General features: G+C 39.3%; 1 protein-coding gene and 1 pseudogene across 1 annotated transcript in view; both read left to right on the top strand.

The window, feature by feature from the left end:
• PPP1R42 (protein phosphatase 1 regulatory subunit 42) overlaps positions 1–18,460 on the top strand; it is a 66,159-nt gene that overhangs the window by 32,924 nt on the left and 14,775 nt on the right. Inside the window, exons 5-6 of the mRNA XM_015145492.3 lie at positions 9,468–9,585; positions 15,802–15,933. Coding sequence (XP_015000978.2) covers positions 9,468–9,585; positions 15,802–15,933 — 250 coding nt within the window. The remainder of the gene's footprint in view (positions 1–9,467; positions 9,586–15,801; positions 15,934–18,460) is intronic.
• On the top strand, positions 10,415–14,768 carry LOC704802 (U4/U6 small nuclear ribonucleoprotein Prp3 pseudogene; annotated as a pseudogene).

Genomic DNA, 18,460 nt, shown 5'->3' with positions numbered 1-18,460 from the left:
CTACAGTGGACCATGATTGTGCCACTGCACTTCAGCCTGGACAAGAGAGTGAGACCGTGTTTCTAAAAAAAAAAAAAAAAAAAAAAAAAAAAAAAAAAAAAAAAAGCGCGGCACAGTGGCTCACATCTGTAATCCTAGCTCTGTGGGAGGCTGAGGCTAGAGAATCACTTGAGCCCAGGAGTTTGGCACTCCATCTCTACAAAAAAAATTTGTTTTTTAATTAGCTGGGTGTGGTGGCACATGCCTGTGGTCCCAGCTACTCAGGAGGCTGAGGTGAGAGGATCTCATAAGCCCAGGAGATTGAGACAGCAGTGAGACATGATCACGGCACTGCACTCCAGCGTGGGTGTCAAAGTGAGATCCTTTCTCAAAAATAAAATAAATAAAATAAAATACATTTGGAGAACTTACCCTACCTGATTTCACAACTTTAAAGTTACGATAATCAAGACAATGTGGCATTGACATAGGGTAGCCATGAAGATTAAGGAAACAGAATAGTTTATAAATAAACTCACACATAGGGTCAATTGATTTTTAAGTGTCTCGCTCTGTTGCCCACGCTGGAGTGCAGTGGCACAATCTCAGCTCACTGCAACCTCCGCCTCCTGGGTTCAAGCAATTCTTCTGCCTCAGCTTCCCAAGTAACTGGGATTACAGGCACGTGCCACCACGCCCAGCCAATTTTTTATATTTTTGGTAGAGACAGGGTTTCAGCATGTTGGCCAGGCTCTTCCTGATCTCCTGACCTCCAGTGATCCACCTGCCTCAGCCTCCCAAAGTGCTAGAAATACAGGTGTAAGCCACCGCGCCCAGCCAAAAATCCCAATATTTCAATGGAAGAAGGGATAATGTTTTCAACAAATGGTGGAACAACTGGATATCCAAATAGAAAAAGTGAACCTTTACTCTTTACCCCATGCACAAAAATTTACTCAAAATGGATCATATCCAAATTTAACTGCTAAAATATAAAACTTCTAGAAAAAAATAAAAATTTCTTTAAAAGAACACAAAAAGCACGACCCATAAAAATTGAGTATTTCACCTAAACAGGAGAGTAAACTAGGAAAAGGGAAGACATGGTATCTAGGAAACAGTAAAAAAGCTAAGGAAATTCACAGAAGTGAAGGTAAGTCTTAGGACAGCAGCTGTACGGTAGGCTAGAAGGCACCCAGCCCATGTTGCAACAGACTGAATTGTGGTAAGTATATAGAAAACTAAGAAATTAGGCAATTTTTAACTCTGTGGAAAATAAGAAGCAATCCTAGTGTACTATGTAGTTTAGCTATGAACAAGACTTAATTGAGCTTAATAATATAGTCACTGAAAATTGGCCAGGTGCAGTCGCTCACATCTGTAATCCCAGCACTTTGGGAGGCCAAGGCAAGAGGATTGATTGAACTCACGAGTTCTAGACCAGCCTGGGAAAGATGGTGAAACCCTATCTCTACAAAAGTACAGAAACATTAGACAGGCGTGGTGGCGCATGCCTGAGTCCCAGCTATTCGGGAGGCTTCAGTGGGAGGATCGCTTGAGCCTGGAAGGTTAAAGCTGCAGTGAGCCATGATCATACACTGCACTCCAGCCTGGGTGACAGAATGAGACTCTGTCTCAAATAATAATAATAATAATAATAATAATAATACACTCAGTGAAAATTAATTAACAATGTTAGTATAACTCTACTGACATAGTGGGAGAAGGGAAGTGTAGTAGAGGTTGGAGGCAGTACTTATGAGAATTAAATCATCATCTTTCTTAGTAGAAATTTAGTAGATAAATATCTAAGATTTAAAAATCAAAAATAGCCATTGTTATTTAGAAATGTGGACATAAATGTGTGTAGAAATAGCTGAAGAAGTTGAAAATGGTTTTGTTATAAGCCCTCACATACTCTTTAAGTTTTGTTATAAACCCTATGATCTTATTTGATATTTTAACTGTGTTGATTATCTCACTTTAATTTTTAACGTAATTTAAATAGAGAATGGTTGGTGAAGAAACTTGATTAATATAACCTTGTTATTGTGTATCACCATATCCTTCATTAGACTGAGTAGCTTTGAATGCAAGGAATTTTGATTTATTTACTTCAGGGTTACCCAGAGCCCAGCCCAGTGCTTGGCACATAGCAAGCACTTACTATATGTTTATAGAATGAATGAAGGAGGGCACAAAAAAATATTCTGGAGAAGGAATGCAAAACATTCACTGAGTTCCAGCTGTTGATATATACCAAAAGTTGCTTTCCCCCCGCATAGAGTGAAGATATCCAAAGAGTAAGAATAAAATCTTAAGTTATTTTACTTCCACCATGAAGACACAAACAATTAAAAATGCCTGGACATAGCTTCTTGGCATTCTGAATATAGACATTGCCCGGGATATGTTTGAAATGTGCTTTTTGTGGTTCATTTTAAATAATATTCTGAAGGCTTAATCAAAGGGCATGTTGAAGCCTAGCATTAGAATATTAATTTGTTTTTCTGTTATGTATTCCTGGGGTCAGCATCTCTATATTTGGCTTTAATTTTTTTCCTTCTTTTTGTTCACTGACATTGTCCAAAAGCTACTGACATCAAATCCTGTGCTACAGGAAAAAAATCTCTCATGCCATACATAAGGTCACTGACATCCATCCTGAGTCGTCAGCAACAGACAGCTTTGTGCCATGGGAAAAAAGAAGTGGACATCATTAAAGAATCCTAACAAAACCACTGTAATTACCCAAGGTTTTCAGCACTTAGAGCAGCTGCTTTTATATGGACTTAGGTTCCTTAAGTGTACCTACAGAAAATACAAGAAATAACTAGTGTAGTTCTTACACAGGAAATTATCGTTTTAAAGTTATTACTTTTGCTGATAATTTACCATTATCTCCAAAAGTAAAAATTCAAAATTTAAAATTAATATTCAAATGTGTTTTTAAAAGGAACCTTAGTCACACTCATTGTATTATTATAAATATTGTAATAGATTACTCCATACTATGAAAGTCCTGTTAATTAATATTGCAGATAGATTTTTGTGAAGTATTATAAACTAAAACATGTTAGTAATTTGTGTGTATTTACAAATTGTCTTCTTGTAGTCCTGTTCCATCAAACTGAATTTATATTTTTGGCATAGAAGACACATTTTTTAAGTGACTGCTTTAAGAGAACACGAAAAAATAATGATCCCTTAGGATGGTTAAACAACTTTGAATCTTTCAACCAAGATTCTTGTTTGAGAAAGGAAGATATTTAAGGAACACATGTAGCAAGGAAAAGTGCTACCAAGGGACTGAAATTCTTGAGCTCTGTGGAAAGAAAAGAGAGAACTGGGTCTCTGAGAAATATAGGCACTCTGAAACATGCCATGCCCTAGCTTACTGAGGGTCCTAGAGCCACAAGGGAGTGACTGCATTAGAGGCTGAGGTACAGGATATAGACCTGTAAGAAGCTGGGTAGCCAAGCAACTTTTGTCCCTCCTGCTGCTTGAGATTTCATTCCCTTGCCTCTCCTCACATCTTTAGACCCACGACTGTCAAGGACTCCTTACCACCAAGATCCTCTAACTCTGCCTTTGTCTCTGCTATTCCTTAATCCAAAACTGGTCCAGGGCAGGGACTTCTAGACAGGAGGATATGGAAGTGGAGAGAAGGGACAGAGGAGGAAATAGAAGAAAAGAGAAGATAGTCTTTCTTTTCTCTCTCTTTCCATGTCTGCAGCACCTCGAATTAGCAACTTCTTCAAAAATGGTTCCATCTTATTTCTCCCTATAATTCCTGTCCTGCTTCTAGCCTTAGGTCACCTGCCTCTCTCTCGTTCATTCATTCGTTCATTTATTCATTCATCTCTTATACATTCATTGAAAACACCTACTCCTACTATGTGGCAGTACTTGCTAGACAATGGGGGACACAAGAGTGAGCAGAAAACAGATACGATCCCTGGCTTTGAGGAATTCTCAACATTCAGGGGAAGAGAAACATTAAGCACATAATCATCCCAAAACAAATATAAAATTGCACAAGTACCACAAAAATGAAGTATGTGGCTCTGAGAGCCTATTATAAGAGAGGGATCTGTCCTAGTTACAGAGGTCACTAAAGGCTTCTCTAAGGAAGGGACAGCTGAGCTCTGACAGAAAAGAAGCACTTATCAGGCAAAGAAAACAGCATGTGTCAAGGTCCTGGGGCAGGTTGGAGCATGGCAACTATGAGGGATAAGAAGCTGAGATAGTGAAGGTAGAACATAGTACAGACGCCAGTGGGTAGATGGGCCACATAGGTCATGAAAGAGAGTTTTGTCTTTATCCTAAGAACAGTGAGGAGCCACTGGAGGTGTTTAAGCCAGGAGTGAAGTAACTGAAGATTATCAGTTTGAAAAGATCTGCATGGCTACAGTGTGAAGAACAGCCTGGAAGAGGCCAGGCTAGTTACAAAGTGAGAGATGATGGAAACTTTAATAGGGTAGGGATGGAAATGGATTGGACAGATTGGAGAGCTGTTCAGGAAGTAAAATGGATAAGACTTGGTTGTGAGTTGGATATAGGGAGCATGGGAGGAGGAGAGGTCAAGAGTGATTCCTGGGCTTCTTGCCTTGCACAATGAGAAATAAAGAAGTCAAGAGTCAAGTTTGAGAGATCATGAATTTTGGTAATGTAGGGTTTGAAGTGCCTTTGAAATGTTCCAGAGAAAATGTCAAGTACATAATTGGACATATGAGGCCAGAGCTCAGAGGATAGATAAATGTGAATCTTCAGTGTATTGTTTAAGTGGTCACTGAAACTACCATCATTCACAAGATTGCCTATAGTCAGGTGGGCAGAGAGTACAAAGAAATGCTCAGCTTGGCCTCCCAAATAATTTGGTTCTTCCTCTTTTGAATAGATGACCTTTATTTCCTTAGGGTAACAGAAGTTTGACTATTATCATCAATGTGGCCATTCTTTTTCTATAAAGGGTCTAAGTATAAATAGAGAAGGCAATGGGTTACAGGAGGCAAACTTTTTTCTAGCTATGATTTTACATTCTGTTGTGATCCAGGGAAGGGAAACAAACACTGTTTGAAAGGAATAAACATAGATTATAGAAAAGGAATCAAGTGAATTGGTCCCCAAGGTTCTCCCAGCAGGGACATATGCTCCTGCTCCCCAGTGGGAGCTCTCACTCTCTGGTAACGTCCTGATGCATTATGGCGAAGACTGTCCCTGCATAGATGTTCTTATAGCATTGTTTTTATTAGTTAGATGTTCTGTTAGTTAGATGTTTTATTAGTTAGTTGCTTCTATTAGTTAGATGTTTTATTAGTTAGATGTTCAGTTCTCAGTATATAGCTGAGATTAGTGGTTTGAAACGATCCACATGGCTACAATGTGAAGAACAGACTGGAAGAGGCCAGGTTAGTTAGGAAGTGAGAGATGGTGGAAACTTTAATAGAGTTTTCCCCAATGTATGAAACAGCCTATTCATACATTAGAGATTTCTGTAGTCAGGGGTTTGTTACTTGTGGGGTCAGAGATTCATGAAGGATCCATGGAGCCTGCAAGAATGTAGAATCACAAAGCCATGAAGGGAGTGATGAACAGGGTGCGATATTCCAAAGAATTGAGACTGAGAAAGTATGTGATTGGCAATGTGTGGATCAGTGATACGGTTAGCAATGCCTTTTCAGTGGCACCAGATTGCATGAGTGCCCAGTGGTTGAAGAAGCAACCAGCTGGTCTCCACACTATAGGCATGCAGTAGACTAGGCCAACTCCAAGTGGTGACCTAGACCAGCAGCAGCAGCAGCAGCAGAAATGCAGAATCTCAGCTTCTGTCTCAGACCTAACAAATCAGAACCTGCATTTAAATAAGATTACTCAGGATTCTTAAGCACACAAAAGTTTGAGAAGCATTAGTCCAGATCAGTCTTCAAGAAGTTTGGCAATGGTAGGTAAGAGACAAAATAAAATCCAGATAAGAGGGAGATACTAGAAATGGAAATGGAAGAGAGAGGAGAACCCAGGAAGAAAAGGCTGGGATCAAAAGAACTACTTAACCTGGGGAAAGAGGTGTGACTCTTCCTTTGTTGAGAAAAATGGAAAAGAAGAATGGAAGAGGAAGTGTGAAATCAAAGGCAGATAACTGAGAAAACTTGGTGGATGGATGACCCACTTCTCCTAAGTAAAACTGGTGGCAAGGTCAACCACTGGAGAGAAGGCAAAAGAGAGGTTTTAGGCCAAACAATATTTCATAGTTTAGAAACTCCTTTAACTTACAGGGCTCTAGTTAAGTGACATTTACTTTTGGTTAACATGTCTTTGCATGTTTTTCCTGTACCTCCTTTAAACAGATATTCATCAATGTATAAAAATTATTAAATACTTTAACAACAATTTACAACAAAACTTTTGCATTTGTACAAGTAATCTGATGAGGCTAAGCTGAGCCATGAACTTCACTAGGGCCAGCATTATATAGCTTGCTGACACTATTAACTCAAAGGAATATCATGGCTGAAAAATGTATACAATTTGAAGAACAAAAATAGTTTAATATTTACCTAAGTTTTGAAGTCTGTAAAGTTTGCTAAATCAATACAATGATCTGAAAAGTTCATCTCAAAGTCAGATATATTAGTGATTTACTTCATTGGTTTTCTGATGACCATTTATCATGAGGTATAGCATCTTCAGAATGAGGGAAATAAAAAACTTGACATATTTGCCTCTTATATGAACTAAATATCTGATTTATAAGACACAAATGAACAAACTTCTACGGCCTGTCATGTTTTCTCAGTTTCTAATTTATTCAACCTCTGCTCATTATTGATCCTGACAAGCAGAGTGACCCAAAGATAAATTTATTCATTCCACAGTTGAGTCAGGAACAAGCCAAAAATTATAGATTTTCCCAGGCAGATGATGACAGGCAGTCAGAGGGATGACAAATGGCTGTCTTTAGATTTAGTAAGGATGGTTGTTCCAGACATTGCCAATAAAGATTGGAGTATGCTGGTCAAATACAGGTTCATCAGCGGTCATCATTAATGGTAGAGAGAGCATTGCTGTGCTGCAGACGCCTATACAGGAGCTTAGGCATCAACCCTGCAGGGGAAATATAATTTGCTCCTCAGTATTTTGCAGCACTCCTCTAAGTGATAGCATGACATGATCATTTATCAAACAGAGACTGTCCAGAAAAGTGTCTGCTTCCTTTAGTAACTTATTGAAGAGAGGAAAGTGAAAGCTTTTTATTAAAGACAGGAAGGCAAAGACAGGAAGGCAATGAACAACCAGAGCGTATCCGAAGGGTAATCGTATTTCAGCAAAGGATTAGTTTAGTCTTAAATAAACATACACTGGAGGGAGTATGTCGAGGGTCATTTATCAAGTAAAGAACAATTAACAAAACTCTAAGCACTCTTTTATCTATATCAATTTGAAGTTCTGTAAGTGTTCTTATTAACTTTTAGATGATGGGCATCACATTCAACACTGTAAAAAATGTGATGCATAATCCCTTCCTTACAGGTTTCTAGAGTAAGAGAAATACAATGTAACTCTCACGTAAAATAAGGTAGTTATGGCTGTATTAAACACTGCCAAACAAATGCTGCTGGAGAAGGCATATTCCAGAGCCCAGAACTGAAGGCTGAAGTTATAATTTATGAAGATAACTTTCTTATAAAAAGCCAACTACTTATTTGTCAATAGGTCAAGAAGTTTCTTCTTCCTTACTTAAAATGTTTTCACTCTCTGTTGACAAAACTTGAGAGAAAGGGAATTAGTTAAGAGGTAGCAGGGCAGGCAAACAGGCAGAGAACTAACACATTTATTACTTTCTTTGTTCCAGGCACTTTATGTGCCATGGCAACTAATCTTAATTAACCTCAAGTTATAGATGAAGACATAGATTTGCCTAAGGTCACACAGTAAGCAGCAGTGCCAGGAAGTTTAGGATTGCCTTATTTAAAAAAAAAAGTCTTATATTTTCACATAAATTATTTATTGGAATCCCTTAAAGTCTAGCGCAGACTAAATTTAGGGTATATATCCAAAGGAAGTGAAATTACTATTTTAAAAGCAACATGTGCACTCCCATGTTCTTTGCAGTAATATTCACAATAGCCAAGCTATGGAAACAACCTAAGTGCACTACTTTTGTTGAGTAATTCATAACAGATTAAATGCATCTGATATTAAAGATAAAGAACAGAACTTTGGCCACATATAAGAAATACTCAAAGTGTACTTCATTTTCATTAAATAGTAGTTAAGATAAAATACACTTTTTAGAAAGGGGGGAAGGGGAGAAAGCAAGAAATGACAGACAAGGTACTGGGGAAAGAGTGACATTGGATGGGAAAAGAAACTCAAATAGGGACAAAGAGGCTGTGAAAAAAGCAAACTGAGACAGTTAGTTCTTAAGTTCCGTTAATCTGTTTTCCTCACATTTATTTGGGTTGTAGACCACAGAATAACTTTATTATTCCTTGAAATATCAGTTAGCTGATTTTCTTCTTATAAACTATAAAAACATGTAAACATTTATGATATAATGTAAAACAAAATTGTACTCACAGTACAATTATGACAATTAAAAATATGTACAGGCCGAGGCGGGCGGATCACAAGGTCAGGAGATCGAGACCACAGTGAAACCCCGTCTCTACTAAAAATACAAAAAATTAGCCGGGCGCGGTGGCGGGCGCCTGTAGTCCTAGCTACTCAGGAGGCTGAGGCAGGAGAATGGCGTGAACCCAGGAGGCGGAGCTTGCAGTGAGCCAAGATCGCGCCACTGCACTCCAGCCTGGGCAACAGCGTGAGACTCCGTCTCAAAAAAAAAAAAAAAAAAAAAATGTACCCTCCCAAAAGTCCCTATGCTCAAAAAAGATTAGACGGATACATAACAACATATTAAAAATGATCTTTGCATGATAAGCATACAAATGATTTTTCCCCCTTCCATTTTTCCTTTTGGTAGGTGTTTGTTTTTGTTTTTGTTTTTTAACACTTAAAAAATTAACATGAATTATTTGTAAAATAAAAAGCAACAACACACATTGCTTACAATCGCAAGGGACTGCTTACTCACTACCCCTTAATTGCCTAATCTGTAAACTTCTATGAGCTACACTAAGAATAGGGCATCTTCCGCAGGAAAAAGTTTTTTCTGAGCTGCAGTGGGGGCCATTTAAGGGCGTATGACAGAGAACAGTTGTGTGGCCCTCAACTTAAGACCTCATTTTTTTGCCTTATCTTCAGTGCCTTCTATTATCAGTATAGATTGTTTTATTCAAAATTTATTTTAGAAGGTATTATTATGCACAAAATTTATTTAGAAGGTGTTATTATGCACCTTCTAAGTACCTGGCTCTGAGCTAGAATTCCATGAAAGCAGTAATTACCTTTAAAAACAATAACCGACATGCTAGAAGTATTGGTAAATATGAAATGCTTGTGCTTTGCTTTTTCTTCTCTAATTATAGGATTTGGAGTTTTTACTGAACAAGTTGATGAAGCTGTGGAAAATTGACCTAAATGGAAATCCTGTTTGTCTCAAACCAAAATACAGGGACAGACTGATACTGGTGTCCAAATCACTGGGTACATATTTATATTAATAAGAGAATGACAATTAGTTAATTTTTAGTTATTTTACCAGTAAGCTTTCAGAAATATGAATATGACATCTGGATCTGTGAAAACTGTCAACTTTAAATTCAATATTTTGAATAAGAGCAAAAGTTAAAATTGACAAATAAAGCATGAAAAACATCTGCTGTTCAGAAGTAATTAAAGCACCTGATACTTATTCCTTAAGGAGGATATTTTGCTATTACCAATAAAAATGGTTAGTCATAAATGTGTAGAACTTGCTGACCTTTTGCCAAACTTTCACTGGCACAAATCCTTTGATGATCCCAAGAGACTCCTTAGCTCTTGGTTCTGTAGATAAAATTGATCAAAGCTTTCATTGCTTGACATTTGCCAAATGTTACCCTAAGAACATACAGGAATCCCTTTCATTTGATAGGAGAGCTAAGTGAGGAGACCCTTTATGAGATCCTTACAAATAACATTCCTGAATATGCACCATACTGGGGGAAATGGACAAAAGCACTAGATTAATAGTGACCAAGTGACACAGCATCAGAAAGACACACAGTGACCTCTCACGAAGGCACTGGTTTGCTGTGTCCTTGTAAGAAGCCATTTTTATGTTTTATAGGTTACCCAGTCCTCACCGAACAGAGTGACAGTCCACATATTTGGTTTACTTAGCATGAGTGGAAGCAAATTTTGTATTGAGAGCAACTTATTAAAATGAAATAAATCTCATTAGGTCTATAATCTGGAATCCATTACCTGGCTCCCAGTCTTGAACCATTTTCACACCTATTAACTTCAAATAAGATCATTTGAGGCCGGCCGCGGTGGCTCACGCCTGTATTCCCAGCACTTTGGGAGGCCACGGCAGGTGGATTGCCTGAGCTCAGGAGTTCAAGACCAGTCTGGGCAACACAGTGAAACTCCATCTCTACTAAAATACAAAACAATAGCCGGGCGTGGCGGCGTGCACATATAATCCCAGCTACTCGGGAGGCTGAGACAGGAGAATCACTTGAACCTGGTAGGCGGAGGTTGCAGTGAGCCGCGATCATGCCATTGCACTCCACCCTGGGCGACGAAGTGAGAGAATATCTCAAAAAAAAAAAAAAAAAAAAAAGATCATTTGCTAAAAATCAGATGGAATCAGGTTAATGGAGGCACAGTTTCCTAGTCATTCCTCAGCTCTGCTTGGGACATTAACATGAGGAAGAAGAGATTACAGTAAAAGACTTAGAATTTTCATTCCTTATCTTTATAGTATATTTTAAAAGTATGTATTGATTACATATATCTCATCCAAAAATATACTAACAAGTTATATAATTATTAATAAAAATAGATCTGGAAAGACATCAATAAATATAAGTGGCTGGAAAAACTGAGCATCAAAGAATGACCTTTAGAGTAGAGGCGGGGTTTCACCACTTTGGCCAGGCTGGTCTCGAACTCCTGACCTCAAGTGATCCACCCGCCTTGGCCTCCCAAAGTGCAGGGATTACAGGCATGAGCCACCGGCCCAGCCTGACACCACTGTTAAACTAGGGAGAAAAGGTTAAGGAAGGATGGCTAATTCTAGTTATCACGACTGTGAAAGGATTTACTTTCTATCAGAAAGACTGTGTTTAACACAAACGCAGAAGCCTCGCTCTTCATTCTAGCAGAATTTTGCTTTTGCACACTTATTCGCCATATGAGGAAAACTACAAGTAACCCAATTTCCGCTTCAGGAAGTTAAAGACATTAACTTGGCAGAAATAGGCTTAGTCCGGGAAACAGAAAGCAAGCAACTTGTTCAGGGAAACTTTTCAGTTCTGCGACGCATGCGCTCTGCCTCCAGGAAAGTGGCAAATACGGCTGCACGAATTGGCGGCCCGACCCTCCCTGGTCACATTTTGGGAGACAGCGGTGTGGCAGCGGCCGTGGCGATAGCGACGACAGGCCTAGGGCGGTCAGAAGGTTTCTGGTTCAGGTTTAACTTTCGGCTGCCGTCTCGGGGCTGAAGTTTGTGAGCTGTAGTATTGAGTCCCATTCGAGCTATTGTTCTCTTTTTCCTGAAAAATGGCACTAAGAGGGAGATGGATGAGCTGAAACCATTGATCTTTTCACAGTCGTTGATAACTAGAATTAGACACTCCTTAACCTTTTCTTCCTAATTTATCAGTGATGTCAGGCTGGGCACAGTGGCTCACGCCTGTAATCCCGGCACTTTGGGAGGCTCCAAGGCGGATGAGAAGACAGTGAAGAGCGTGCTGGGTTTCTCAGAGCCTACAGTGGTCACAGCAGCATTGAACTGTGTGGGGAAGAGCATGGACAAGAAGAAGGCAGCCGATCATCTGATACCTTTTCTTGATGATTCTACTCTCCGATTTGTGGACAAACTGAGGCTGTAGGAGAAAGGCGGAAGCTCTAGGCATTCCAAGTCTAGCAGTGACTGAAGCAGAAAACGAGAGCTAAAGAAGGTGTTTGGTGATGACTCTTGAGATCTCTAAGGAATCATCAGGAGTAAAGAAGCAGCGAATACCCCGTTTTGAGGAGGTGGAAGAAGAGCCTGAGGTGATCCCTGGGCCTCCATCAGAGAGTCCTGGCATGCTGACTAAGCTCCAGATCAAACAGATGATGGACGCAGCAAAATGACATATGGAGGAGAGGAAAAAACAGCTACGCTTTATTAGCCCCCCTACACCTCAGCCAAAGACGCCTTCTTCCTCCCAACCAGAGCTACTTCCAATCGGCCACACTATTCTGCCTTCCCAGGCTGCCACTTTCATGAATGATGCCATTGAGAAGGCAAGGAAAGCAGCTGAACTACAAGCTCGAATCCAAGCCCGGGTGGCACTGAAGCCAGGACTCATCAGCAATGCCAACATGCTGGGCCTGGCTAATCTCCATGCCATGGGCATTGCTCCCCCAAAGGTGGAGTTAAATGACCAAATTAAACCTACACCACTGATCCTAGATGATCAAGGGTGCACTGTAGATGCAACATGCAAGGAGATTGAGCTGACACACTGCATGCCTACTCCTGCCAATATTCGTGCTGTGAAGAGGGAACCATTCAAGCAACAGCTAAAAGAAAAACCATCAGAAGACATGGAGTCCAATATCTTTTTTGACCCTGAGTCTCCACTGTCGCTTCCCAGCGCCAGAAACGCACTTTTAAATTCCATGACAAGGGCAAATTTGAAAAGATTGCTCAGCAATTAAGAACAAAGGCTCAACTGGAGAAGCTTCAGGCAGAGATTTCACAAGCAGCTCAAAAAATAGGCATCCATACTTTGACTAGGCTTGCCTTCATTGCTCCTAGGAAGGAGCTAAAGGAAGTAGATATCCCTGAAATTGAGTGGTGGGACTCATATAATCCCCAATGGCTTTGACCTTACAGAGGAAAATCCCAAGAGAGAAGATTATTTTGGAATCACAAATCTTGTTGAACATCCAGCCCAGCTCAATCCTCCAGTCGACAATGACACACCAGTTACTCTGGGAGTGTATCTTACCAAGAAGGAACAGAAAAAACTTCAGAGACAGACAAGGAGGGAAGCACAGAAGGAACTACTAGAAAAAGTCAGGCTGGGCCTGATGCCTCCTCCAGAACCCAAAGTGAGAATTCTAATTTGACGCAAGTATTAGGAACAGAAGCTGTTCAAGACTACACGAAGGTAGAAGTCCATGTCAGAGCTCAGATGGCAAAAAGACAGAAAGTGCATGAAGAGGTCAATTCTGCCTGAAAACTCACAGCAGAATAGAGAAAGGTCAAGAAAATTTAAAAGCTTAAGACATTTCACAGGGGTACACATATCTGTATATGGAGTTACAAATTTGAGCACCCCAGCCAAGAAGTTCAAGATTGAGGCCACTGCTGGGCAACTGTACCTGACGGGGTGGTGGTACTGCACAAGGATGTCAACGTGGTAGTAGTGGAAGGGGGCCCCAAGGCCCAGAAGAAATGTAAGCATCTTAATGCTGCATCGGATAAAGTGGGATGAATGGACATCTAACACAAAGGGAGATGATCATGAGGAATCTAATGAGGAAGCTGTGAAGAAAACCAACAAATGTATACTATTCTGGGAGGGTACAGCCAAAGACCGGAGCTTTGGAGAGATGAAGTTTAAACAGTGTCCTACAGAGAACATAGCTTGTGAGCATTTCAGAAAGCATGGGGCTGAACATTACTGGAACCTTGCCCTAAGTGAATCTGCGTACAGTCCACTAATTGAGACTACTGCAAGCCCTTGCCTCTCCCCTCTTGCCTTTGTCTCTTCTGTCCTCTCATTTATTCTGTTTCCCAACCCACTCCCACTTGTATGATCTCAGAACTATGCCAAGCAGACATTGGGACAAAGGGAGAATATCTTGCTCCCTTCCCCAGTCAGCCTGGTGTTGCCCTTTATTCCCCTTATGTGCATATGATTAAAGAGGTTTTTTTAAAATAAATAATAAAAAAGATGACTTTTATTGTAAAGTTGTAAGTACTAAGATATTTGACAATTTCTTATGGTTTGGATAGTACTAGCATCTTCAGTGAAAAAAAAAGTGCATGAAATAAGATATGGAGACAGTTTTACTTCTAGATTCTATAGTTCTAGTTTATATTCTTTGTTTCAACATTTTGTTTTGTACTTTGGGTATAACACAATATTATGGCTCATGTTTAAGTGGCAGTATTAATATTTTCAGTAGTACAACTAATATTTTATCAGAATATTGTCATTATCCCTGAAATAATGTGTGATCTAATAAATTTTACTACATCCTTTCTACATTCTGGGATCTAGTGGATTACATGAATAATGAGAGAAAATATCTAATTTTCAAAACTACTATACATAAATTTCATTAGAAAAAAATCTATCAAGCAGAGTCCTATGGAAAGAAAGAAAAAAATTTTGAAGAAAAAAATCATCCTTCTATTAAATGAAGGTCATCTGTGTTCATGTAATTGAGGAAACAATATAGGCAATATAAAATAACCTTTAATAAGGGAATTGTTCAGTATTTCATAATATATCCACAAACAATAGAACACCAGCCAATAAAAACTGTATTTAAGGAAAAACATGGTAAAATATTCACAACACAATATTAAAAAGCAGGATGCAAAACTAATATAAATAGAGGATTCCAATTTTACATACATATATCAAAAATAAAAACATGCTAAGAAATATACAAAAGTGTTACCAGTGATTATTTCTCATTGGGGAATAATTTTTTTATTTTTTGTGTGTTTTCCAAATGTCTTACAACATGCAAAAATTATTTGTATAATTTATGAAGCTCAATTTCTATCACACCTCTGTAATCCCAGGGCTTTGGGAAGCCGAGGTGAGAGGATTGTTTGAGGCCAGGAATACAAGAGCAGCCTGGGCAACATAGTGAGATCCCACCTCTACAAAAAAAAATGTCTTTAATTATCCAGGCTTGGTGGCACATGGCTATTGTTCTAGCTACTCTGGAGGTTAAGGCAGGAGGCTCACTTAAGCTGAGGAGTTTTGAGGTTGCAATGAGCTAAGATCATGCCACTGCATTCCAGCCTGGATGGCAGAGTGAGATCCTGTCTCAAAAATAAATAAATAAATAAATAAACAAACATAATAAGGGGTATGGTCAGGCACGGTGGCTCATGCCTGTAATCCCAGCACTTTGGGAGGCCGATGCAGGCGGACTGCTTAAGCTCAGGAGTTTCAGGCCAGTCTGGGCAACATGGCAAGACCTTGTCTCTACTAAAAATACAAAAAAATAGCTGGGGATGGTGGTGCACACCTGTGGTCCCAGCGACTCGGGAGGCTGAGGTGGGAGGATCACTTGAGCCCCAGGGGGCAGAGGTTGTTGTAAGCCAAGATCACCCTATGCACTCCAGCCTGGATGACAGAGTGAGACCTTGTCTCCAAAAAAAAAAAAAAAAAAAGAAGGGGTATGGATAATAATTACGGAGCCTTTTAATGTTTTATTTGATGATATTTCCATTGTTTATAACAAGCATATGTTCTTTTTGGAATCAGAAAAAAATCTATAAATAAAATCTCAACAAAAGTACATACGTTGCGTAATTAACGTATTTTAAAAACAAATTTATTTCAGTCTATGGTGTAACTTAAGTTTCTGTGCTCTGAACCAGAATTGCATATTTTGACTTATGTTTATATGTATATATTGTATATATGTATATATATGTATATATTTTTAAATATATGTATTTTTCTCCAGAATTTCTTGATGGAAAAGAAATTAAAAATATAGAAAGACAATTTCTAATGAATTGGAAAGCATCCAAAGACGCCAAGAAAATCAGCAAAAAAAGGAGCAGTAAAAATGAGGATGCAAGCAATTCACTCATAAGTAAGCACTCTGTCACTCATTAGGTGACTGCTCTTCTAGCAAAGGAAATATTCTAAGCAACAGAAAAATGCCAACAAATAAAATGTTTTTTGTTTAGTTTGTTGTTGTTTTATGGGTTTTTTTAAAACTTATTTACTTAGTTGTACATAAGTACAATTTGTCTTGTAATGGAAATTTTACCTATAATGTTTATGTAAATGGTAGCCACTGTGAACAACAGCTGTGTTTGGTTTTGTGTAGACATAGAGCCACAAGGGTAGGGAAAAATGTGTAATTTTATATCTGGCAAAAGTGCATGATATCAGCTATGTAAATTGTGAAACCTAAGCCACTTGTATATTTGTTAAGTAACAGTGCAAAAAGGCCAGGCACGGAGGCTCACGCCTGTAATCCCAGCACTTTGGGAGGATGAGGAGGGTGGATCACCTGAAGTCAGGAGTTCAAGACCATCCTGGCCAACATGATGAAACCCTGTTTCTACTAAAAATACAAAAGATTAGCCGGGCATGGTGACAGGTACCTGTAATCTCAGCTACTTGGGAGGCTGAGGCAGTAGAATCGCTTGAACCCAGGAGGCGGAGGTTGCAGTGAGCCAAGATCGTGCCATTGCACTCCAGCCTGGGCAACAAGAGCAAAACTCCATCTCAAGAAAACAAAAAGGTGCAAAAATAACATTTTTTGTCAATATAGAAAATAAAAATATATCATGGCCACATCTGTGGACTGTCCCCCTTCTTATGCACATACTCCAACACCTGAAAATTTGGATTATAATATACCTAAAGTTGTGTTACAAAGGACATACCAACCTCCCTTGCCTAACTAATGCAACAAAATGTAACTAAGAGCAATGTGTAACAGTTATCTTCATTTTGGAGCATCCAAGAATTGACTAGTCTGGCCGGGCACAGTGGCTCATGCCTGTAATCCCAGCACTGTGGGAGGCTGAGACAGGCGGATCACCTGAGGTCAGGATTTCAAGACCATCCTGGCCAACATGGTGAAATCCCATCTCTACAAGAATACAAAAATTAACCAGCCATGATGGCAGGTGCCTGTAATCCCAGCTACTCGGGAAGCTAAGGCAGGAGAATCACTTGAACCTGAGAGGTGGAGATTGCAGTGAGCCAAGATTGCGCCATTGCACTCCAGCCTGGGCGACAGAGCAAGACTCCATCTTAAAGAAAAAAAAAGAAGAACTGCCTAGTCACAGATTTTTTAGCCCACAACGTTGCAATGAGCCCCTTCCTCCTTTCCATGATAGTGTTTGTTTCTACGACTGACTAAGGGAGGGGATAAGGACATAGTGAAGGGGCTAGGCCAGGGAAATAGAAAAAGGGAAATGGGGACACTGTAGTGAGGTTTTATGCACAGATAGCATATCCTAGGAGCTCTGTCACTCTAGGACATGGTGTCTGACATGAGGAGGAATACAGGTGGAGAGGTATGGAGCTCTAGTGATTTTGCCATATCATGTTCACTGAATACAAACTATGGGGCCAAACGTGGTGGTTCACACCTGTAGTTCCAGCACTTTGGGAGGCTGAGGTGGGAGGATAGTTTCAGCCTAGGAGTTCAAGATCAGTTTGGACAACATAGTGAAACCTCATCTATACAAAAAATATTTTAAAATTAGCCAGGCATGGTGGCATGTGCCTATCGTCCCAGCTACTTGGGAGGCTGAGGGAGGAGGATCACTGGAGCCTGGGAGATCAAGGCTGTGGTGAGCGTGATTGTGCCACTTCACTCCAGCCTGGGGAAGAGAGCAAGACCCCATCTGAAAAAAATAAAGAATATAAACTATGGAAAATCATTAAGTAGAATGGGACTTTCTTAGTTGATAATATACTCATGAGTAAATTGCAATATACTGTGTTGTAATGTGAATTTCTCAAGATCTGAAACTTCTAAAATAGTCAGAAGGCATGATTCCTTTGTTCATTCCTGACTGGCTGTGAAGGGCAGAACTAGACCTAGAGTAAGGATTCTAGTATTTTATATATTTTCAGTATTACATCAAAGATGTCACTTTTTAAATATTTAATACCAGCCTCACCCCAGAATTGGGCCAATTCTAAAAATAATGTAGTTTCTTTCATTTTAACTGATTTCAAAAATTCTTCCTAATTTAGGGACAACTACATTAATTGTTAACTTCAAGGAAATTTGACAAAATAATATGTCTTTAAATTTACAACTTAAAAAAATTATAGTCTACTAACCAAAGCAATCTATACAATGCAATCCCTATAAAAATACCAATGACATTCTTCACAGAAATAGAAAAAAAATCCTAAAATGTGTGTGGAACCCCAATAACCAAAACAATACTGGGCAAAACCAACAAAGCCAGAGCCACCACCTACTAGACTTCAAGGTATACAACAAAGCTATAGTAACTGAAACACCATGGTACTGGTATAAAAACAGAAAAATAGACTAGTAGAACAGAATAGAGAACCCAGAAACCAATCCACTTAGCTACAGCCAACTGATTTTTGACAAAGGTGCCAAGAACATACATTGG

The sequence above is a fragment of the Macaca mulatta genome, chromosome 8 (genome assembly GCF_049350105.2).
Source record: "Macaca mulatta isolate MMU2019108-1 chromosome 8, T2T-MMU8v2.0, whole genome shotgun sequence".
NCBI classification, from domain to species: Eukaryota; Metazoa; Chordata; class Mammalia; order Primates; family Cercopithecidae; genus Macaca; species Macaca mulatta.
The sequence above is the reverse complement of the archived record's forward strand: the minus strand, read 5'-3'. Positions and strand labels throughout refer to the sequence as shown.